The sequence below is a fragment of the Pleurodeles waltl genome, chromosome 10 (genome assembly GCF_031143425.1).
Source record: "Pleurodeles waltl isolate 20211129_DDA chromosome 10, aPleWal1.hap1.20221129, whole genome shotgun sequence".
In the NCBI taxonomy this organism is placed as follows: Eukaryota; Metazoa; Chordata; class Amphibia; order Caudata; family Salamandridae; genus Pleurodeles; species Pleurodeles waltl.
Window position 1 is genome coordinate 231,491,191 of NC_090449.1, and position 25,532 is coordinate 231,516,722.

Genomic DNA, 25,532 nt, shown 5'->3' on the forward strand with positions numbered 1-25,532 from the left:
ATCTTTCACAGGCTCTGCTGCAGCAATAATATCTGCATTTTAAGGATGCGCAAAGGGATGTCAAGTCATAATTATTAAGCCATTCAGAAATTACTAAAGGTCTCCCAGCTGCCATGCCCAATGTCATTCTTTTAGGACAACAATCTCACATTTGAAAGACGTCCTCCATTCACGTGCTTCTAAGGAGAAGGCTTGCAGGCCATGGCCTTCTGAAACAGCAGTTCCTGGAACACCTGACAGATAGGGTCCCAAGGCATGGCACCAGCATGTTTCACTGCAGTGAAAGGGAAACAAACGTCTTGTGAACTGCTGCTCTCTGCGAGGATGTGTCACCTGGGGAGCCAAACACCTACATCCTTCGTTTCCCGAGCTAGCCATGAAAACAAGGCAAACACAGCGGTTTTATTTTCAGTACAATCAGCTTCACAGTTGAGCCCTGCATTTTTTTCACCCTTCTGTAGATTCAGCTTCAAGTAAACATCTTTACTGACCTGAGTGGGCCATCAGTTTTTTTGGGGGGCAGTAAAAATATAGGCTGCCCCGGCCATGCTGGACCTCCCGTGGCTAAGGGCCTGCTGCTAGTCAAAACAATGCATAATGCAATAAAAATGCAAAACTATTTTGCCTGATATGAAGAAACATTTAATACAAGACAAAATTTAGCTCCAAGACAACATTACACCTTGAAATTTTAACTGAGTCGTCGACTCTTCTCTTATCAACACAACACAATAAGTTTAGAATCCGAATCCACAAAACTCCCTTTTCAACCCAATTGTGTTTGTTCGTGTCTATCAGACTGTCAGCTTCAGCAGTTGTCTTCTTCACTTTCTTGGCAACATCATTGAGGTTCCTAAACCACTCCAGATTGTCACACATATGTCTTACATTTTAGGAAGATTAACACAAGCCTCTTTCAAAACCAAAGCAGGTCAGGCCAATCCTGGTAGAAACATCCTGTTTCATATTTGTGAGAAATGAACTGTTCCAGTGCTAGAATATGGGGTAATGTGAAAGGTCGCGAACCATGTTACCAATCTTCCACTTTAAAATGAGTGATTTTTACCAAATTTGTGTTCAGATCTTCCAAAAGAGATCTTGTTGTTTGCATCTTGCTGCATAAAAGTGTGCTTGCTTCAAAGTAATATTCAAATAAAAGTTTTTGAAAGTAAAATGCTGGTAGATCCATGTTAAACATATTTCCCATCTCTCTCACAATATATCACTACAACTATCTCATCAGGCAAATGAGAGAAACTACACAATCCCTCTGGTAAATGTTTAGTACGTAAAAACAAAATACGTTTCAGGATCTAAAGATTAGACTAGAAGTACAGCAACTGCTAATCCCAGTTTGCAGGAGCTCAGTCTATAATAGTAGGAGGGTGTGCCAGAACCTAGGAGAAGCCTTGTGAGCCAGATGTCACCACTACCCCTTTGTTGGGATAAACATGCCATTTATTAAAGAAGAGTGCTTTTTTCTCACAGTAGTAATGCAACTGTTCTTTAATGCAAATGTTTGGCAACACCTCTAAAACGTCCAGTGGACTAAAGTGAACTTTGGGGAAAGCACCTACTAAAATTAAGCACTATCCCGCCAATTGACACTTTAAAAGCATTGCATGCGTGTTCTCATTTTCCACTGAAAGTTCTGTTGTTACTGACTAATCGGTTGATTCTAGTCTGTTGTAAGAATACAATTTTGCATTTTCCGATCATAAGGAATACCACAGTTACCCACGAGCCATCTTCATTAGTTCAAGTCAGGGTCTTCTTAGTCATAGGGCCTGATTTAGAACTAGGCGGATGGGTTACTCCGTCACAACGGTGATGGCTATCCCGCCTGCCATAATCTGATTCCCATTATATTCAATGGGAGTTAGATTTCGGAGGACGGGATATCCGTCACCGTTGTAACAAAGTAATCCATCCACTGAGTTCTAAATCAAGCCCATAGTCTTTACTTCATAAAGGTAGTCCTCACCTGAGACACAGGCATCTATCAGCCTTCCAACCCCTATTTGTTTGAAAGTTCTCCTGTATTTAAATATTCCCTCCAGTTCTTTTATTATTTTCATAACCGGTTTTCTTATCTAAGCCACACCTACTTTCCCTGTGAGAGTGTTAGCTGACAGCTTCAGTTCGTCATGATCTGGTGAATTCAGTCATATTTATCTCTGCAGCTGACTCTAAAGAGAATTTTACATCTATGTTTTTTCTTCTCAAAAATGGCTATTCTCACAGCTCTCTGAATGTTTATGTATCCACATGATTACATTATTTTAAAGTCCATTACCTAGGGCTCCCAGATTATATGCTCAGTTCGTTACAGGCTATTCAAATGTATGCACTAAGGCTCATGTTATAGCTTGGAGCTAGAGATCTTATTACACTGGCCCTTGTGTTGTTACATTGGTTACCAGTAAACAGATTATGATCTTTAATTTGGCATGCCTGGTCCTTACACCAGTCCACTCTCCTATAGTGTTTTGAAAGATTGCTTCAGGTGGCACCAGCCTAGCCTGTGCTGAGGTCAGCTTCGCAAGCTCTACTTACATTCTCCCCACACGGGGAGGCAGCACCTTCTGTGCTCCTGCAGCTAGCAGATGGAACAAGATGCCTATTCATCTTAGGAAGGAAGTAATGTAAAGTTAAGGAAAGCTTAACATTTTGGATTCTGTTTTTAGAATAATGTTATTGATTGTGTAAAAACGTAATTTTATGTGAACTAGTCTTTTAGGAAAATCCCTATTTATGACATCCTTTATCTCTACGGTACTTTAGATAGGGTAATAGTCTGGACTCTACGAGTACTAAATAAATGGAAAAAATATAGCACGGAGGAGAAAGACCCTGATTTGAAGTAATGAAGATTGCCAATAAGTATTCCTAGCCTTACCCTCTCTTCAGGCCATCCTGTTAATAATTCTTATTTCGTGAGGATAAACCAAGTACAAATCATTATTAAGGTATTAATAAATCATTGCACACAACAATCTGAATTCTTCACTCCCATTTATTCCCATAGGCACATTTCTATTCATACTGAATAATAATTATTGACTTGCCTTGTCTAAAGATAATACATGCTCTGAAAATTGACCATCTTAATCAGAGGATACATTGAAGTGATGAAGAAATGCGTGTGGGGAGGCTCAGGGTGCGGCTCTGGATATTTCTGACATTGAAATAGCTTATGCCTCTGTCCAAGACCTTTACATAACCAATGTTGATCGTCACCCCAGAATTCCTACGAGAAAAGGTAACTGCTTACATTTGCAAGCTGATGAAATTGCATAGCTGGCCCAACAGATGATGACCAGTGGTGGTCTTGTTTATACAACTACAAGAAGAAAAAAAACCAAAACAAAATCTAAGAAATTTCGTTTTCCGTGACCTAACACCAACAGCATTATTACCTATATTCAAGCGATCCAAAGAGCTAGAAGACAACTTCTAAAAATCCTTTATGGAAAAAACATTGAGCAACAAGAAGCACTATTCAAGAATGAAATAAAATGCAGAATGTAATAACAATACTAGGCCAAGCAAATTAAAGTACAGGAGTCATATGTTTTGTCCAAACCTCCTAACTCTCGGAAGTCTCATTGAAAGAATCCTAAGACTTCTGAAAATCAAGGGGTCATTTAACAGTAGCATTATATTAAATGTTCTCAACTCATTTAGAGATTCTTTAACAGGTTAGCAAATTGAAAAATTGGGTTAGCAATTATTACGGAAGTGCAATTTGGGCAGGGTGTGTTTAGCACGTTCTTTCCAAATCGGGATTGGGAATGCAGTGTATTAATGGTTTGTGACAGCAGTTTCAGTCGTAAGGCATTGATAGATTACTGACTCCTCAAAGGACGTGATAACCCATTTGGAAATAGGAAGGATTCCCAATAGGGCACTGTCCTCTTTGTGAATGAAAATAAAAGTTTGTTTGGGAGTGGGCAGTGGTCCAGAGGCCCAATGTCAACTCTTAAACAAACATTTTTAAAAACGATTTTTTTTTCTTAAAAGCAGACCCTTTCCCTTTAAGGAAAACCTGGTTGAACGTTAAAAAAAAGATACTTTATTAAAGTGTGATCACAGACCTGGTGGTCTGGTGACCTCAGCAGGCCACTGTCCCTTTGATGGCAACCAAAGGAGTGAGTCACAATTTGTGACCTATCTCATGAATATTGATGAGGTAGGTTGAATTGTGACCCACCCAGAATTGCGGTTTTGTGATCTGACCAGCACATAGGTCAATTCTCAAAATCAGAGTTGAGTTTCAAAAATTAAGTATGCAGTTTTCAGCCACTGTTTCTAAATTAATTCTTAGGATATCTGTCACCAGGTCACCACTAGACCCTTGCACAACCAAACTGATTAAATAATGTTATTTTATGAAGATTATTGCTTAATCTAATAAACATGTCATTGACCTATAGAGTGGTGTGTCTGTATTTAAAGCATGTTTTGTTCCTACAACTGTAGAAGCCCTTGTTTAAACCAAAGCAATGGGCACATTGGTGACCATTAGTTCAATTGGCCTTTGCTTCTGATAAGCCAGCTATAGGACTTTGTTGAAGGGAATAGTACACTATGGTCACCAGATGGGATTTCAACCACTAATAGCAACAGAAGCAGTAATTGCCTCACTCATGGATTATTTGAGAATGATCGCAGAAAAGATGATACTTCTTGTCCTCTAATTCAGTGGTTCCCAAACTTTTGACTCCTGGAGACTCCCGCTGAATCACTACTGGAAGCTGGGGTCCCCCAACCAATTTCTACGATTTAAATTTCAAACATTAAAACAGTAATTCACAAAAAATACACAAACAAGTACACGCCAACAAATACTGAAATTAGTAAAGATGTAATTATTTATATTGAAAAAATAAGCACAACTTGCAACATTTTAATGGCAAGGTTGGAGCTGCATCTCAGCAACTATTCAATGTTTGGCTTTATTTAGGAAAGCTGACTGAAAGTCAGATTCTACATTTCCCAAGCTATTTCTGTTTTTATTTTTTTAGGTACAAAAGATCTGAGAAAGGCTTTTCCCATAAATATGCGGTGGGGAAAGGAAGTAAAACTATAAGGGCCTCTCATCTCTCCACAGCCTCAGAGTCACCACTAGACAAAACTCCCATCTCTCTCCAGCAGGAACATTAATCACCAGAGTTATCTTGGCACTTTTTGTTTGCCCGAAAGCTGCTGTGTGTACAAGGAACTTTGCAGTGCTTTTAAAACTGCTACAAAATCAAGTAATTAATATAAAAACACGTAGCGAAAGGCCCCCGCTGGAAACGTGCGTTCCTGCCGGCCCAGTCCTCCGGTCCCCCTGGGAATGTGTCACGGACCTTTGGGGGTCTGCAGACCACAGGTAGGGAACCGCTGATTTAAAAGATAGAAATGAACCTTTTAAATGTTGTCTACTGTACACTATAGACACTCAACTGCAGTCAGCAACTGTAGAGCTTTCATGATTGCCTGTTTTAGACAAATCTGTATCCTGGGATTGGCTGGTGTCTAACTTATTAAAGAGGTATTAATATTGTTCTTGTGTTTGGTACCATAGCTCTATCTCAATAAATTTAGTGTGGATAATTTTTCTCTCTGCCCAACAGGCCCATTCACTTCTACATCAATATTAGAAAATCCATTTTGTGCCCAATTAGCCAATTGAAATGTGAAAGGCCAGTATAGAGAATTTGCAAACAATGCTTAACCTGGCCATAATGAGTTTAATACCAATCTTTCAAGATCCACCTTGAGTTAAAATGGTTTCTGAAGTTATGACAAATTAGTGAGGTGCACAAAAAAATCTTCTTACTTGGTTTCCAATACATATTTTGTTCTGATAAGTTAAATGGTTTAATGGTTTAATGGTCCTGCGAAAATGTTTATATGGAACACGAAGAAAGATGTTTAACTGAGTACTTTTACTTTGTTGCAGGAAGCACTCTCTGACCTCCTCCATGAAAAACTAAAGCTCTCTACTGGACAAAGAATTGTTCGTTTTATTATTCACCTACTTGCTTGGGTTCTTTCAATGGGGACAGCCGCTGGCTGTTGCGCCGCCGTCTACTACCTCTCAAAAGATGGAGTATTGAAGTCTCAGGTAATGGCCAATTGCAATACTTTATATTACAGATGGGAAAATAGTTTAAAAAAGAAGTTTCAGTTGTAAACAAAGCAGGCATTTGCTAATCGAAGAAAAATAATATTGATTAATTTCTGTTGAATGGTAGTGTGCTTCATTACACGACTGTCTTTAGTACAGACATACTTTCCATATAGGGTTGTGGGTAAGGCATGCGGCACACTAAACCAGATTGAACAAATAACAAATAAATTACATAATGAATAGCCAGTAAGTCATCATCGGTCAAATTAATTGGAAGGTACAGATGCTTCCAAGGTGCTAGCATCAAGACCAGAAAGCTACTCCTCCTTTCTTCTGTCCAGAAAAAAGGGGCAGTCAGAGACAGGGTTTGAGACAACATATGTTATCAGGTTAGAATATAATAGGGAGCTTCTCATAAAGCAGGAGCACGTCCGAAATACAGTATGTAATGTGTAGTATGCAGTCCCTTGAGCATGACTTCCTGATTTACAGGGAACTTGTAGCAGCAGCAAACACTGGCCAGATATATTTGTGTCTAGGTGCCATCAGCAACAAGCGGGCAACAATATTTTGAATTGATTCAAAACAGCTTATTGTGCTGGTGGATATACCTGAGTTAAAAGAATACCCATAATTGAAGTAGGACCACATGGTTGTGGTAACCCCTGCCACTTGGTTATCATGTGACACAAATTAAAATACTTTTTTATGGATCATAAGGTAAAAACAGAATCAAGCACAATGGAATAGGGGCTCAAGAGAGCACTACCTTTCTCTTTTCATCCATCCATTCTCTCTCTCTTCTCCTCTTCCTCTCCGATCACTTTCTCTCTGGCATCCTCCTTCCTCCCTCTCTTTCTCTCTTGCTTGAAACTTTCCCATGTTTGCTTCAATTAACCTTGGGTAGCTGGGGAAAGTTCCACAGGCCCCAGGAGCCACTTTGGGCTTTCAAAAACAGCCTCCAGGGCTCCAGCCCATTTGGGGAAATGCCTGGTGGAAAAAAAGCTCTTCTGCTGCAGAAGTAATTGCTCTGGCTAGATGGAGAACAGAGCCCAATGGGAAAAATAGGCAACAAATATTTCAACTGAAAGCAGTTGCAGGAAGTACATTGAAGAATGCTAGCAGACAAATCATGTTAAACAGGTTAGGTGCTGGCTATATATACAAGGAGTCAGTATCAAAACCCACTCCACTCTATTAACTCTGCTTGCATATTCACCTGTTGCCACACAAGAAGGTTGCAACACAGTTTAGTCCATAATGCAGGTAGATTTAAAGTGAAAGGAGTGAACTGGTGAAGACTTAGATGGTTTAAATATGTATCCATAACAAGCATGCATAAATTACTTGATATTACTTTGCATCCTGCAACATTTAAGAGTTTCATTTTGGGCAGCAAGAACGTAGCTACTTATAAGATTATATGATCTACTGACCAACACAATTAGTATGCTAATACGTTAACATGCATTGCTTTATTTGTAAAAATAAAATAATAGAATAAGTATAGCGGTCCAAAGCTTTCCTCGCAAGTTTGCTGCCAACACTGTTGGTCCTAGGGTTACTGAATACCAAGCGTGCCTAGTTTAGATTCAACCTCATGTCTCTTTTTACGCCACCCTAGACTATTGTGGCCATATCATATAAAGTGAGCCCTAGAAGTGCTAATTTAAGGCAGAGTTTCTGCCACAGCTTTAAGTCAACAGGTGCCTTAAATAGTTGAAGAGTTAGAACAGGATTATGTTATCACTTAGGCAGAGGTAAATGTTTGAATGTATGCACCACCACAAGTGATAGAAAAATGGAGGGCCAGTTCTTCTTAAGCCCCTTTCAATGGGTAACAGGTATCCAGAAATATTTACATAGGTCACCTCACCCACTTGTGCCATATCATATTTGATCATAGGTGACCTACCATGCCATGGTAGGAATAGTACCACCACCGTGGAATCAACCGTATTCCGGAAGTTCCTAATAAAATGTACCAGATCCAGACAAGGATCCAGATCTAAAAATATCTCAAGACATCCCACGGAAATCTTTCCTTTATTAGTTGGGTTACATAGGTATGATTAAAAACAAAGGTGTGCATAGTAGATGATATCTAATGTATCGTCCATCCACTCATTCCAGATATTTATTTTGTATGCATTTAACCAAAGTGATTCACCCTTATTGTTGCCTTATTGATCATACGGTCTTCATCAGAGCTCAGTGTTTTTTCCTTGTCTGCCACACGCAGACCATGCAACTAATTGAGTCAATGTCTCTTTTGCATGCCTGTAATCCTAAAGTACTCTTGTCTGCCTGCCACATACACAGGCCAGCACCTTTTCCTTCATGAGTGTGTGACTACAGGCAGGTGCCCCCTCGACATGGATATGACACCACGGTAACAAATACTAGAGGTTACGAATTAAGTCAGAAGACTTAGGCACTCTCACTGTAAATGTAGCTACATGTCTAGACATTTATAAAGTAATTACAGAACACATCACAGTAGCAAAATTACAAAACAGCAGAAACATAGCAGAGCACAGTACAACAAAAAATATACCAGCACAAAAAACACAAAACATCACAGCACAAAAAATGCAATACAAAATATAACAACTAATATTTATTATCACATGTTGCCACCTCCACAAATGTCTTTTTCATAAAACTGTAGTTAAAGGTTATTACACCAAGCACCACAGTACTTACCACGAGGGACAGCTAATAGGGCCAGGCAAAAATGTTTTGGCACCCTGTCTCTTTAGCTTCCTTTTGTAGATTCCGTTTTACTCCCTGTTTTATACCTTAGTCGTTGTTTTCAAACCTTTCTCATCCTCTTTCTCCTTTACTGCCTTTCTATTTGCGTCTAAGTCTGAAATGAAAATATACTTAGGCTTTCCAATTTAATTTTTTATTTGTTGTTAATTCTGGTATAACTTTTTTCAGTGTTTTTAGTACTTCCCTTTTCCTCACCTTTTCTTGCTACCCTTTTTGCTGTTTTAGGTATTTATAATTATTTCTTTCACCTTCCTGCCTTTGTTGTTTTCCAGCACTCAAATGCTGCTTCACAGTAGACTAGCCATACCCTAGTCCAAGAATGTATATAATCAGAACTGCTGGAATTATGTGGCAGGAGAGCACCAAATTATGAGGTAGAATTGACTAAATTATGTGGCAAAAAAGGCACATTATACTGTAAACTTTGGCACATTTTCTGGCACTGATACTTCATTGTTTTGCCATTTTTACACACAATAATATTACCTAGGCATAGATTTCACCTCATTAATACCAGTTTAACAACCAAATACAGAAATAAACAACTGAAAGAGGACCAGTTAAACTTCGCAAAGGGTTTTCTAATGCATACAAACCACATCACCACGTTTTTAGTAACTTTTAATCCATTTGAGCTAGAAACTTTTTTTTGTTAAAATCTGCAGATCATGCCGCAGATCATGCCGCAGATAATGGATAATGTGGCAAATCTGGGAAATCCATAAATATGTGAAAAAAGCAGTGGAATTACATAATTCCAGAGGCCCTATTTATATTTATTTCAATATTTATTTGAAGTTTTTTTAATAGCTTGTGTAAGGCACATGATGCCCAGAGCATTTCATTTAGAATGGGTCTTCAAAATCAAGGATGGCGCATTACTTAGAACAAATATGTGTACGAAGAAACTGGTACCACTGTAAAAACTCCAGGGAAGCACTCGATAAAGAACAGCGGTATTCATTGATATTAAAAGCATGGAGTAAAGCTTTGTCTTCTTGTAACATCTACAAGTAAATAAATAGTAACTAACCTCATCTTAAAGAATTGCCCAGTTGCATTAGGATCTTGCATTGCTTGTCGGAGTGTAGATGTTCCCAACATATAGGATCCAGTGAAGAGGAACAATGAGTTTCAGATGACAGTCACCGTGGTTCGAGATCAGACTTTGGGCCGTAGTCCGAGAAAAGTGAAACAGGTTAAAAGGAAAGCATTTTCGATCGTTTTTAATATTGTGGTACAAATGTCAGGAGGGCATGAGTTCCCGGTCTTGAGCACGCATCCAGAGAAAGATTGGTTGGTGATGCATTTTTTTTGTTGAAACTTGGTATTTCCAGTAATAGTGATAATATAGCTTGTAAATTCTAAATGTAGGAAGACCACATAGCAAAGTCTGTGTACTTTCACATGATGCTATATCAGAAGCAGACTAGCGATGAGAGTGCAAATAACAAGACCATAGGGATTCCACCATGCGAAACCAGCTAAGTTCACCAATTAGTACATTTATTTTCAGCATGCAGAGATATCGTCCTGGTGCGCTCTTCACTGTATTGGCAGGCTTCTTGAAAGCACTTATCTCCTCTGGTTAAGTGTATCTATCTGTGAGTGGTTTGAAAGGTTTTTCAGGTTGGATCTATGAGTTTATAGCATCTTGTTCGTTTATCTAGTTTTCCCTGATGGCCCACCTCTCCAGAATCTTTACACTTGGCAATCATTGGGTTGTTCCTCTTTGTGTGGCTCATTGTGGACCTCCTCCAAGCAGTACGCGGGCTCCATTTAATGGTTCGATGTTGTTAGTATTTCATGGAAATTCCCAGTTGGTAATTTCACTCATTATTGGCACTTTGCATACAAGACATAAGTGCACTAGGACGATATCTCTGCATGCTGTAAATAGATTTACTAATTGGTGACCTTAGCTGGTCTTGCACAGTAGAATCCCTATGGTCTTGTTATTGGCGCTTTCATTCCTGGTCTGCTTCTGATATAGCATCATGTGTATGCAGCCCTTTGTATGTCCCTTGGCCTCACTGCTTTGTCTACCTGACTGGTCATTTTTGTGGCAGGCCAATTTTGGTGTTATTATCATAATTAGCAACGCATTCTCCTGTTATGCATGTCTCCACCATCACTTTCTCCACATGATGTCACTTATGATCTTATACAGCATATTCATTTTTTAACCAATTGCCCTCCTCTTTTTCTCTTTCTTTTCTTGTCTTTCGTCTCCTTCTTTTTCTCCCCTTATTTCCTTTTATTTTTCTGCTGTACAGCATGGTTTGGTTACATAATTGGTAACTTCTTTGGTTCATCTCAGGCATTACCTTTTGTCCTGATGATGATCCTGGTATTTTAAGAAGGGATTGAAACATCATCAACCTGAATATCTTGACTCTTGTATAAATTATGTTATTTAACATGAGGAAAGGTACTATGAGTTTGTGACTGGTTTGTGCCTTGGATTCTCCTATTGTCACAACTAATATGCCTGAGTGTTTTATTCCCAGAGGTCCCTGCTGTTCTCCCAATGCACTGTTTTCTATTAGTGTAAAATAATATACTTCTTATATATCAAAAAGTCAACATAGATTCAATTGTATCTCTATGTGATTTTACATTTATACTGTACTCAAGGGACCCTTGTTTCCTTGTAAAAAATTAAATGTTGCAGCATTGCACAACTAGCATGGAGAAAACATAGACCTGAATCCAGACAAGGTGTTACATACTACCAAAACTGCAGGGCAGCATACTTAAAGTAGATTATGGGAGTCCTAGAATATTAGAAATGGTCACAAGGTCATATTTGGTGTGGCATAGTGATTGTATCCATTATACAAAGTGCATAGAAATAGAGCCTGCACTTAAATGGCTTTTACAAGAGAGGTTGCTAAATCAGTATATGTGCTGCAAAATTCCTTATTTTCTGGTTTTCAGTGAAAAGCCAATATTTACTCCAGGGGATTGTTATCAGTTATAAATGGTTTTAACTCAAAACCACAAACCTAAAATATAGCTCACTGCCGGTGCTTAGCACCTAAATGCAACACATGCAATACAAGCAAACATTTATTTCATTTTCAAAACCTATACTCCTACTGTTTTTGCATACATCTTATGGGGGAAAAATTAAACTTAAGTCTTGTGTTTTCAAAACATATTTCAAGTATCAACTAAATAGCCAATTTTTATCACTGTTTCAAAACCATGTCAAAGCTGTGCTTCTGCCTCAATGTGTGGTGTGTACCAAATGGCTACCAATCTTTTGAAGCCCTTTTTTCAGGATGGCTTGCAAACAGCCATAATTTATGTAAAGACAAACCTGAATGTATCATGCTCTTGCACCCAAAGGTAAATACTGCTTCTTTTAGATGTATGTAAATGATGCAGATAATCCACGAACACTACTAAAATAAATACGTTGGCTTACTGGACATAGCATTTGTCATTAGTTGTTATTTTAAATATTAATATAAATAAATATAACTTTGTTAGTTTGAAGAAAATACTTTAAAAAAATGTTATGCTATTTTTTCACACAGTTCTGTAACACCTGATAAATATTATAAAGCAGTTACAAACATCATACATTGGCTTATCATATATCTTTTTTTTTTTAAACCAGATTTTATTAAGTTTTTCAAGTAATCATTTTATACATCCACATTGTAAATCACTGTAGAGCTATCCTCAATAACATCTTAATAAGGAGACGTATGCTTGTCAAATATTCTGGTGTACAAATTACTAAATAATCACTTAACATTTCCCCCCTCCCGGCCCCACCCCAAACCCTCCCCCTAGAGAACCCTTGTTCAAATGTTAATAGTGTTCGTGGAGTAACCGATGTCATGTTTATGTGTAGTTTAACAGCTTGGGCTAGTTGTGTCCTGTTTCTTTTAGTTTTAGATTCCCAAATCCGAGTTCCGGGCTCAGGTTGGGGCCCAATAGCTATGGGTTCTTGCGCCATGTATGCCCCCCAAATCGAGTGATCATCCGTGGAGAACTCAGGACAGGGTGTCAGCTCTAAGTGTGTCCATTATCACCTCCCAGCCCTCTGCCACTTTGGGAGGTCTAATCCCTCTTTTGGCCTCACGCTGGAGGATTGTCCCTTCAGTGTTTGCCCACTTAAGTAATTCACTTTTCCAATGAGGCGTTCTAGGTCCCCTAGGGTTTTTCCAATTAGATGCGATCTCTCTTTTAGCCAATGATAAGGCCAAGTCTTGGAATCTATCCGTGACTTTGTGTTTGGCCGATTGAGTAAAACCGTTCAAGAGGCAGTGGGCCATGGAGCAGGGCACATCCCTACTCAGACGGCGCACCAGGATCTGGCATATCTCTGACCAGAAATGCTCCAGCAGGGGGCACCCCCAGAACATGTGACTGAACTCCGCGCCAATCAACCCACATCTCGGGCAGCACTCTGTTACCTTCCCAAAGTATTTGTTAATGCGTGCTGGAGTCAGGTAAGCTTGGTGCAGCACGTATAAATTTATGAGCTTAAATCTGGCATTTCGAGTCGCCTTGGGGAGGCTCCTCAGAATGCGCCCCCATTCTTCCTCTGGGATATCTCGGTTTAGATCCTTCTCCCAAGTTTGTTTAAGGGAGGCTAGGGGAATTATTCTGTCTGCTCGTATCAGTCCATATAGGGTTGAGACTACTTTAGATTTATCGTTTGCGGAAGACAAATAAGTGCAACCGCCTGAGTGGGAGGCTCCGTCCCTTTCCCCCACCAGTGCCTACGAATACGGGCCGTTAATGCCCCATATATAAAAAAGTGTCCCGCTGGTAGGCCAAATTCCGTCCTGAGGGTCTCAAAGGACATCAATTTGCTATCCCTAAATAGGGCGCCCACTGTGTTGATCCCAGCCTCAACCCAGTCCCCAAGCTCAACCCAAATGCCCCCATATGGTAGGGCCTGTAAAGACAAGAGGGGTAGCTCCAACGAATAAGGTGTCTCCACCTTGATCCTACGCAGAAAGGTCTTCCAACACTGAGTCAGGACCTTTAATTTAGGAGGATCCTGTTTCCCGTCCCCTAGGGTTCTCAATATTATCTCAAACAGTCTACTTTCCTGTGGGGTGAACGCCCTCACGCTCATTCTTGCATTTAATCTATCTGATAACCAATGTGCCAACCACTGAAGCTGAGCGTCTAAATAGTAGGTCTCGAAGTCAGGGTCCGCCATACCTCCATCTGTGGACTGTCGGAGTTTAGCCATAATTTAGTTCATAATCCATATACCACTTTAAGATGGCCGCCGCACATAGAGTGCTCCCATCGCGTCCCGCTTTTGAAGTCCTTCTTTGATTTCCCTAGAGGCTTGCCACTGACGAGGACGTTACTTGGCAACTGATCACCTAATTTATGGACACTCGCTCTGCGCGCGTACTATTTATACCGGCAGCCTTCCGTTTCCACATATGTTCGGGAACGCGACCCCCGGGTAGGTGCTGCAGCAGAAACCGGTAACCTCGCAAGTAAGTGTCCATCTCCCCACTTTCTTTGCAGAAACTTTACCACGGCATCTTTTTCGAACGCTGCAATGCATTCAGGTCGGGGGACCCCGTGCTCTGCACTTAATGATACGGCCGCAGTTTAACAGATTGTACTCCTTCGGTCCAATTCTTTGTTTCTTCTCGAACTGACTATGGTGTGTTACATAAGGGCATGATTACACCTGGGTCACGATATACCCCCCTATCTTTATCCCCCTCATGTGCCACTCTACCTTTGACCTTTGGCACATCTCTTAGTGTGTTTTATGATGAAGTATTTCTTCACTCAATGAAACTGGCTACATGCCCTACCCTATACGTGATATTGGGGATATTTATGAACATTCCCACAGAATTGATGACTGTTTTTTCCTTTTCTTTTTCTTTTGCTGCTTCTATGATGTATGTGTATAAGACTTGAAGTGAGTCATATGTAAATATAATTTTTGAATTTCACTTTTACTGTCAGTCCCTCATTTCCCCAATTTGGTTGGCTCATCCCTAGCCATTTGTGCCTCGGACTTTTATGATGAGTGTATAACTACAATATGATGCCCCCCTTTTGGCACATGTTCTCTTACCATCAGATTTACTGTGTACCGGGTGATGGGCCAGCGATATCCCATGAAGCCTATTCTCTAAATTGAGATGGTAAGCCACTTTATATGTTACCAGCATTGTGTGCCTACAACCACTTGATCACTGAGTGTTGCACTATTTTGTCACTCCCCCTTTTTCTGCATTAACCTGTACTCGTCACCCTTGAATACTGGTGAAGCGATGATATACTGAGCTAATTTTAGCCCCCTTTTTTGTTTCCCATACTTAGGGCGACTGATAGGAAAGGAAACCTAGTCTGCTTTAGTCCTGTTAAGCGACTGATGACGTCTTGACTGTGAACGTTAGTCAACAGAAGTATAAGTATTTTGTTTTGGTTTTTTCTTGTGGAGAAAATCTATGATTAAATTAGGTCCTGAAGAAGCGTCACGGGATCCTGTTGGACCAGTAACGACGCAAAACATGTCGACCGCATATTAAGGAGCGTCGGACCTTCTCCGTCCTCCTTAATTACTTTGATTGATCTTGTGTGAGTGTTCAAGCATTGTCTCTAGTTTCACTCCCTTGATTTCTTTTTAATCTTGACCACTTCCAACCAGCAAATAATAAACTATTAGGTGAGGGATCTGAGCCAATTTTATTATTCTTTTTCTGTACATTTTCTCCTCTCTCGGACCCATATTTGGCTCCGCGGCATCATCGAGTATATTCAAAAAGATCTCCGGCAAAGAGCCCCCCCTCGGGGGGTGCCCGTCAGACATTGCAGCGCCGGTCTGACGAGGAGCTGTCCGATGATGAAGCATGACACCAAATACGGTGTGTGAGGACCATTGCTCCTGATTAACAGGACTCTTTCTCTTTTTCCTCTCCTTTCGATTTCGGAACAGTGTACCATATCATATTAGTACTGGATTGGGAGGACGTACACTGGACCGACCAATCCTCCTCTCTTACCCCCCTCTTTTTTCGAAGTATTTAGCACAGCGGGTTCGCTGTGGGGTTGTTTATTTGTTAATCTCTCTGAGATCATTAATATGGATAATTTTCAAGGTCTCAGCTTTGACGATGATATCGTTTCTGCTATCTTGCAGACTCCCTCTATTTTGGTTAATGATGGTGCAGGACCTTCTGGTCCCACCAAAGAAGAATGGGATAAACTGTCTTCACTCAAATGTGACCTGGTCAAAACAGTCCTGCATGGGACTATTATGACCGAATACTTGAGAGCTAATATAGCTCCAAATGGACTACTGGTATCAAACATGCCCAGGATCTTCCTACAAGACCTTGCCTTTAGGAAGGACTGGGCTCAGATAGCATGGAAATGCACCCGGGACTGGCTGGTCCTCATTATCAATACATCTAGACGACTAGCAGAGTCTATAGCGATTCAGATCACTTTCATAGAGAATACACTCAAAACCACAATCTCTATAGCAGCATTTAAGAGCCGATTAGCAGAAATCAACACTGACCTTAACGAAACCAAAGAGTCCTTGACTCAACAGAAGATCACCAAGTTACAAAAAGATATCAACAGGTTTAATAGAGAGAAGATCTACCCATACATTAGAGATGATTACACGATGGAGACTCCTTCCGTCTCATCAGATGACTCCTCCACCTCTGGTAGAAAACCCCGTAAATATAGCCACAGCTCATCCTCTGATGGATGGAGCACGGATGATGACAGACCCCAACCTTATTTTAATTATCCACAATATCATCCTGGTCACCCGATGACATGGCAACAACCTTTCCCTTTTTATCAACCCCGTCCAATGCCACCTTATATGCCTTTTTTAGGCCGAGGCAGGGGCAGAGGAAGAGGCAGAAGACGAGGGAGAGGAAGACGAGTCCACTGGTCTCAGGAGGAACCACAGATGGTCACGAGGAGCCAGGGCAAGACCCCCTCAACAAAGACCTAGTGGTTAATTTGTCCTCTAGGCTCCTCTCCCCTGATGAAACCAAGGTATTGAACAAAGGACTGGGGTATGTCCCCATTCCAAAGGACGATTCTTTTCGTTTACAATGCGAACTGTCTCGGTTCTTTAGGAAAATACGCCTCCAATTTTTCTTTAAAGACAAACCTACTGTCGATTCTCCACTGGACTCGGGCCTCAAAAAGCCTTCCCAATTCATACCTCCACTTTCCACCATGCCTTGCGAGGTTCAGGCTTTCGAGAAATCGGTCACTTCCGATATCGAAAACCTACGACCACAACATAAATTTACTAACCTGTCCAGAATCGAGAATGAGGCACTCCGAGCTCTAGCAGCTGATTCCAATATTACTATCAAACCAGCCGACAAAGGAGGCGCCATTGTTGTGATGAATACTGAAGATTACAGACAGGAATGCCTTCGCCTTCTTGGCGATTCTACCTACTATGCCCATGTTGATCGGGATCCAACGGGATGTTTGCAAACTGAGATACGTGGGATGATAGAGGAAGCTGTTAACAACACTTGGATATCCCAAAAGGAAGCAGAATTTTTGGATACAGAGGACCCTCGTATCCCTTATTTCTACTGCCTCCCCAAAATTCACAAGGGCATTTCTCCTCCACCAGGACGCCCTATAGTCTCAGGGATTGGGTCCATCCTTGAACCACTTTCGATATTCTGTGACCATTTCCTACGACCTCTTGTACAACAATCAACCACTTACCTGAGAGACACTACAGACGTTCTTAATCTGATTGAAACTATAAATTCCACAGTGCGTGTTGATGCCTTGATCACACTTGATGTTGAGGCTTTATACACAAACATCCCACTAGTGGCTACACTGGAGGTAGTTGAGTCATCTCTTTTATCTACCAGTTCAGAATTCACAACACCTGTTCATTTTATCATGCACTGTGCTAGTTTGGCTATGACTCGTAATTTTTTCCAGTTTGAGGATAAACTTTTCCATCAAATCTGCGGAACCTCGATGGGCAGCACTTTTGCCCCGAGCTTAGCATGTTTGTTCATGTACGACTTTGAGAAACGTTTTATCCTACCTGAGTCCAACCCCTTTTCCGCCAATATCAAGTTGTGGCGTCGCTATATAGACGACATCCTTGTCATTTGGCATGGCCCTATTGACGTAGTAGATGCATTCTCGACTTGGGTAAATAGTCTAGACCCCTTCCTCAACTTCACTTCCTCTGTATCTACTAAAGAGATCCCCTTCCTAGATTTGTTAATCAGCATAGAGGAAGGTCGATTGAGGACCCGCACCTTTCACAAAACCACTGATCGGAACAGCTTATTATTATACGAGAGTCACCATCCCAAAGCACTAAGAGAAAATTTACCCTTTGGACAGTTTTTACGCCTTAGACGGAACTGTAGTGATGTACGATTATTTAATACTCAAGCCTCTGAATTACAGGTTAAACTACACGACCGCCATTACCCTGAGAGAGTCATTAAAACAGCTTACAAACGAGCTAAGTATAGTAATATGGACTCACTATTACAGCTTACCCCTAAATCTACGGACAACAAGCTTACCTGTGTATCAACATTTACTCCACTTTCTAACACAGTTAAGAAGATAATCAATAAAAGATGGCCGGTCCTCTGCAGTGGTGGTGAAAATATTCCCAAGCCTGTGTTTGCGTTTAAGAGGACCGCAAACATAAAAGACATGCTGGTACACACCCGACCCAGACCCACCACCACCCCAAACAGACAGAAATCTCTATGGGATCTCCCCCCAGTTAAAGGTCACTTTCCATGTGGGAATTGCAATGTCTGCTCTCTCACTAAACGCACAGACATCTTAAAGTTAGAGCCATTTTTAACGTGGCATCTGATGAGACATACTAACTGTAACACCCGCAATTGTGTTTACCTTATCACCTGTCCATGCAATCTTAGATACGTGGGGATGACCACACGACCTGTAAAGATTAGGATAAATGAACACCGTAGTAACATCCGGTGTGGACGTATTACTACCAAACTTAGTATACATTTTATTGAACTTAACCACACACCAGACGACATTCGATGGGTGGTATTACAGACTTGCGACACACCAGGCACCCGCCCGTTATTTGAGCTTAAACAACGCTGGGTATATAGACTCCATACCCACCAACAGGGACTAAACGATGACATCCCCAGGTTCCACCTCTCCAAATAGGTAGCAGCTTGGTTTTTTATTTATTTTATATATATTTTTTTCTGCCCTTCTTACAACCACTTTCAGAAGGTTCTGTCTGTTGGTCATCTTCTTTTTACTCCTACTAGAAGAGATTTGAACTAGCCTTCCTGGACAAATTATATTAGTACGACTAATTTGATCTACAACAGGATTTTGGAATCTCCTGACAGTCGTAACTAAGCTATTTCTGATTTCTTCATAATCCATATACCACTTTAAGATGGCCGCCGCACATAGAGTGCTCCCATCGCGTCCCGCTTTTGAAGTCCTTCTTTGATTTCCCTAGAGGCTTGCCACTGACGAGGACGTTACTTGGCAACTGATCACCTAATTGATGGACACGCGCTCTGCGGCGCGTACTATTTATACCGGCAGCCTTCCGTTTCCACATATGTTCGGGAACTCAACCCCCGGGTAGGTGATGCAGCAGAAACCGGTAACCTCGCAAGTAAGTGTCCATCTCCCCACTTTCTTTGCAGAAACTTTACCACGGCATCTTTTTCGAACGCTGCAATGCATTCAGGTCGGGGGACCCCGTGCTCTGCACTTAATGATACGGCCGCAGTTTAACAGATTGTACTCCTTCGGTCCAATTCTTTGTTTCTTCTCGAACTGACTACGGTGTGTTACATAAGGGCATGATTACTCCTGGGTCACGATATACCCCCCCTATCTTTATCCCCCTCATGTGCCACTCTACCTTTGACCTTGGCACATCTCTTAGTGTGTTTTATGATGAAGTATTTCTTCACTCAATGAAACTGGCTACATGCCCTACCCTATACGTGATATTGGGGATATTTATGAACATTCCCACAGAATTGATGACTGTTTTTTCCTTTTCTTTTTCTTTTGCTGCTTCTATGATGTATGTGTATAAGACTTGAAGTGAGTCATATGTAAATATAATTTTTGAATTTCACTTTTACTGTCAGTCCCTCATTTCCCCAATTTGGTTGGCTCATCCCTAGCCATTTGTGCCTCGGACTTTTATGATGAGTGTATAACTACAATATGATGCCCCCCCTTTTGGCACATGTTCTCTTAGCATCAGATTTACTGTGTACCGGGTGATGGGCCAGCGATATCCCATGAAGCCTATTCTCTAAATTGAGATGGTAAGCCACTTTATATGTTACCAGCATGGTGTGCCTACAACCACTTGATCACTGAGTGTTGCACTATTTTGTCACTCCCCCTTTTTCTGCATTAACCTGTACTCGTCACCCTTGAATACTGGTGAAGCGATGATATACTGAGCTAATTTTAGCCCCCTTTTTTGTTTCCCATACTTAGGGCGACTGATAGGAAAGGAAACCTAGTCTGCTTTAGTCCTGTTAAGCGACTGATGACGTCTTGACTGTGAATGTTAGTCAACAGAAGTATAAGTATTTTGTTTTGGTTTTTTCTTGTGGAGAAAATCTATGATTAAATTAGGTCCTGAAGAAGCGTCACGGGATCCTGTTGGACCAGTAACGACGCGAAACATGTCGACCGCATATTAAGGAGCGTCGGACCTTCTCCGTCCTCCTTAATTACTTTGATTGATCTTGTGTGAGTGTTCAAGCATTGTCTCTAGTTTCCCTCCCTTGATTTCTTTTTAATCTTGACCACTTCCCAACAGCAAATAACAAACTATTAGGTGAGGGATCTGAGCCAATTTTATTATTCTTTTTCTGTACATTTTCTCCTCTCTCTGACCCATATTTGGCTCCGCGGCATCATCAAGTATATTCAAAAAGATCTCCGGCAAAGAGCCCCCCCTCGGGGGGTGCCCGTCAGACATTGCAGCGCCGGTCTGACGAGGAGCTGTCCGATGATGAAGCATGACACCAAATACGGTGTGTGAGGACCATTGCTCCTGATTAACAGGACTCTTTCTCTTTTTCCTCTCCTTTCGATTTCGGAACAGTGTACCATATCATATTAGTACTGGATTGGGAGGACGTACACTGGACCGACCAATCCTCCTCTCTTACCCCCCTCTTTTTTCGAAGGAGTTTAGCCAGAGCCACCCTCCTCCGTCCTTCCCCCCATATGAATAATATTATCATAGTGTCTAATTCTTTAAAGATGACCTTAGGAATCCAAATTGGTAGTACTGTGAAATGGTACAGCAGTCTCGGCAGTACAATCATTTTCAGGATAGCTATCCACCCAGCCACCGATATCGGCAGTGTCTGCCAGAATGCCATACAGGCTTTTATTGAGCGCATGGAACTTCCAGTGTTACTCTCAAGGATATCTTGGGAATCATGATAGATTTTCACTGCCAGATAGGTGAGTCAGTTCAGCACCCACCTGACCAAACCCAAGTTCTGCAGTGGCGCCTGATGTCCCCCCAGTGGGAACAGGCCAGTTTTGTCCCAATTCACTTTTAAGCCTGAATGTCCCTCAAACCTGGAAAGCATCTGCTGTACTCGGGGTAAATCTCTCTGGATATCTTCTAGGCATATTAAAAGATCGTCTGCATGGAGGGCTATACGATGTCTCCCACCTCCTGCTAGTATACCCGGACCCCCCTTTCCTGCCCTAGCTGCAGCAGCTAATGGTTCCATTATCAAGGCAAATAGGAGAGGAGACAATGGGCAACCCTGCCTCGTTCCGCGCTCAACCTTATAGCTATTGGATATTGTGTGTCCTGTGCGCACTCTGGCCGTGGGTTTGGTGTATAGTAATTTTACCCATGAGATGTAATCGGATCCAAGTCCAAGTTTGGCCATTACTGTGTATAAGAATTCCCAGTCCAGGCTATCAAAAGCTTTCTCTATGTCTACTGCGAGGACTCCCGAAATTGTAGCAGAAGAGGCCTGGTCTCTCATGATGGCTATTAGTCTACGGATGTTCCCAGGTGTGTTTCGCCCAGGTATGAAACCTGCCTGATCTGGAGGCATTAAGGAGGGCATAAGCGGGAGGAGTCTGGTAGCCAGGATCTTTCTGAGGATTTTGTAATCGAGGTTCAGCATGGATAAAGGTCTGTAAGACCCCACCTCTGTTGGGTCTTTGGCAGGTTTGAGAAGAGGGACTATGATCGCCTCGTGGGTGGATTCCGGTAATGTGCCTCGTTCCCTGGAGATTTTATATAGATTTTCCAACCTTGGGGAAAGTATATCCGTGTAGGTAGCGTAAATTTCAATGGGAAGTCCACCTGTTCCCGGGGATTTCCCCCTAGCTAGACCCCTCATGGCCCCCCTAATTTCAGCTAGTGTGATGCGCCCCTCTAGTTGCTCTGTGAGCTCAGGCAGCAGTGGTTTTAGATGTAGTTCAGTTAAGTAGACTTCAGTGGATTCCCCAACGTAATTGGGTCTTTTCTTGTATAAACCTTCGTAGAAGGACATTAAATGAGAGTAAATCTGCTCTTGTTCGTATAAATGATTCCCTTGGTCAGTGGTTAAGTCCATAATAGGAGGGGACCTGATGGATTGAGATACCACCCAAGCGAGTAGACAGCCTGCCTTGTCCCTCTCTCTATGTACCCGGGTGAGGTAATTTTTATAATCAAAGCATCAAAGGCGTTCAATGCAGTGGGCCACCTCTGTCCTAAGCTCCTGCACCGTATCCTGTAATTGTGGATTCCCAGGTCTGTTTTTCTCAGCCTCCTGTAGCCTGTCCTCAGACCGTTCCGTGTCTCGTAGCAGGGTCTTACGCACACCCACCGTCCCCGCTATACATCTCCCCCGCACCACCACCTTAAAGGCATCCCATTCAACCAAGGGGCTAGTGGCGGAGGCTTCATTATCCTCAAAGTACTGAACAGCACTTTGTCGCAGCTCAGCTCGGAAGAGTGCATCCTCCAGAATTTCAGGTTTGAGCCTCCAGGTGGGGACGCGAGGAACAGTGGCCCATCTCAAGGTCAGCAAAAGAGGATTGTAGTCTGGAATTGTGCGGGACAAATATTCCGCGTTGGGTATTTGTGAGTATACATCTGCCGAGCAGAGGAATGTGTCTAATCTAACATGTAATTCATGCAGGTGGGCGAAGAAAGAGTAATCCCTCACGGCGGGGTGCAGTCTATGCGAGGCATCAACTAGTTCCCAATTTGTTTGCCAGGCAGAGAATTGTCGAGCCACTCTCACCAAGGGAGAGTTATGTAGTGGTGGATGTGATCTGTCCATACTGGGATCGCCCACACAATTGAAGTCACCTCCCAGTACCACTGAAAATTGTAGGTAAGGGGCCGGTAAATTGGATATTCGTGTAAAAAACTCTCCCTGGTCGGTGTTGGGTGCATAGATATTAATCAGTGTTAAGTCTCTGCCCTCTAATCTGCCCCGGACTGCCACAAACCGACCCTCAGGATCAATAAAGTTATCCACCATCTGGAAAGGAACTCCAGCTCGGATCCATATCAGGGCGCCCCTTGAGTAGGCGGATTAAGAAGTGTAATATGCCTGGCCTCTCCATCTTTTTTGAAGAGCCCTACCCTCCACCTGTGTTAAATGGGTTTTTTGGAGCATAGCTATCTGAATTCACCTTCGCTGTAGGTATGAAAAAACCTTATATCTTTTAACCATTGAGTGCATGCCCCTGATGTTCCATGTGAGGAACTTATAGGATTTTAGCATTGCCATGTTGGAGATTTTCCCCCCAGTTTCGGGCAAGCCCCAGAAAGTAGAAGCTCTCACATCTTCCCGCCATGTTTGTAGTTTCAAGGGGTAACACCTTTTTCTCTATAAGAGTTCTTAAGGGCTCAACTAATCCCATATCAATTACCCAACCTGTAATTCCCAAACTCCCCGTCCCCAGGACAAACGTAGGAACATCTCTCGCCCAAACTAGAAAACAAATTTTAACCAGTCTATCAATATAGGGGGTGCTCTGAGGTCGATTCGAGAGCATATTGTGGCACCATCTCCCAGCCTCTCGGTAAAACCTAACACAGGGATTTCGTAGCCACAGATCTGACATATGCTCAGCCGGATTCAAGATGCTGGGTTAGGCGGCAGTCCCGTCTCCGATTGTTAATGTAACTGTGGACTCGGCAGATCTCCCTTCCTGGGTTCCCGTGATCCCCACGGGTGTGTCCATATGATGTTCCATCAGATGACACTGTCCGAGGTACCCGGTGTCACATCAGGTCCTTGTTTGTCAGATGAGTGTGAAAACTCAGATTCTTGTTCTGACTCTGAATGTTCTAGTTCTTCTTGGAATTGTTTAGCGGAACCATGATCCGAGCCGCTCAGGGAGGCAGCCGCCTCCATTGCTTTTTGTCTCTCTTTCAAAATTTCCAGCGGAGACGGACTACCCACTCTACTGGCTTTGTTGTGTCTGTTTTTTCCCTTTCGATCTGGGTTAAGATTCTCAGGTCTGTGTTCTCTGTCCTCTGTTGTCTGCGTATCGATCCATCGCCAGGTCTCCTCTGCTGTGCTGAAGAATTGTGTGCCAGATTTGGTCACTACTCTTAACCTGGCCAGGAACATCATCCCGTATTGGACCCTCATCATGTGAAGTTTTTGTTTGGCATCTCTAAAGGATGCTCTCTGCTTCTGCACTTCTTTAGAGAAGTCGGGAAAGATACGGATCACGTGGATATCAAGCATGCAATCTCCTTTCTTCCTGCTTTGGCTTAGTAGGTAGTCTCTGTCTCTATACTGAAGCAGCCTGGCTATTACTGGTCTGGGGGGAGCACCCGACGGGGGAGGGCGAGCCGGGACCCTGTGGGCTCTTTCAATAGCAAAGAAAGGGGACAGGCCATCATCCGCCACATTCTCTCTTAGCCAGCTCCCAAGAAATTCCGCCAGGTTGGATCTTTCAGTTCGTTCTGGTAGGCCTATCACGCGGATATTATTTTGCTGCGATCTGTTTTCGGCGTCTTCAGCTCGTAGTTCTAGTTCTCTGATCCGCTTTTCCATTTAGGGTGTCAGCTTAGTATTGTCTTTTATTTCAGGCCACAGTTCCTCTAATTGTTTGTCCGTGGTGGTCACTTTTTCCGCTAGCCGACGATGGTCGTCCCTAAGCACCGTAAAGTCAGTAGCCAGTTCATCTATTTTCCCTTCCAGGGCTATTCGGGAGGCTGTTATAGCCAGCAGCACATCTTGGAGGGTAGGATCTTCTCCCCCCCTCTTGGGTAGAACTCGTGGTGTCCCCCTGTTCGGCCATCTCTTTGGTGGGGGGACCAGTGCTATGGTCCGTGTCATGACGTCGCCCCGTTTTGCCCATTTTGTGGAATTTTAAGTGTGTCTATTGTAAGCGGTTTCTCTTCTCTTCAGTTCACTGTGATCTGCTCAGGCAATTGGTCGAGATGGGGAGCTACATTCACAGCTCACAATCCGAAGTCGTGTTCTCAGAGCTGGGGGGGTCACACCAAAGTTCTCAGGCACTCCCGCATCAGCCTTGGTTCCCACCACTTGGTGCAAGTTCTTGGCTATGGTCCCTGCAGGGACCGGGTCAGACTCATCTCCCCTTGCAGCTTCCC

The 25,532-nt window shown here is 42.3% G+C and overlaps 1 protein-coding gene across 4 annotated transcripts in view; it reads left to right on the top strand.

The window, feature by feature from the left end:
• TMC5 (transmembrane channel like 5) overlaps positions 1-25,532 on the top strand; it is a 413,711-nt gene that overhangs the window by 173,476 nt on the left and 214,703 nt on the right. For all 4 annotated transcript variants that reach the window (XM_069210234.1, XM_069210235.1, XM_069210237.1 and 1 more), the window contains exon 11: positions 5,951-6,115. In XM_069210234.1, the coding sequence (XP_069066335.1) occupies positions 5,951-6,115 (165 nt within the window). The remainder of the gene's footprint in view (positions 1-5,950; positions 6,116-25,532) is intronic.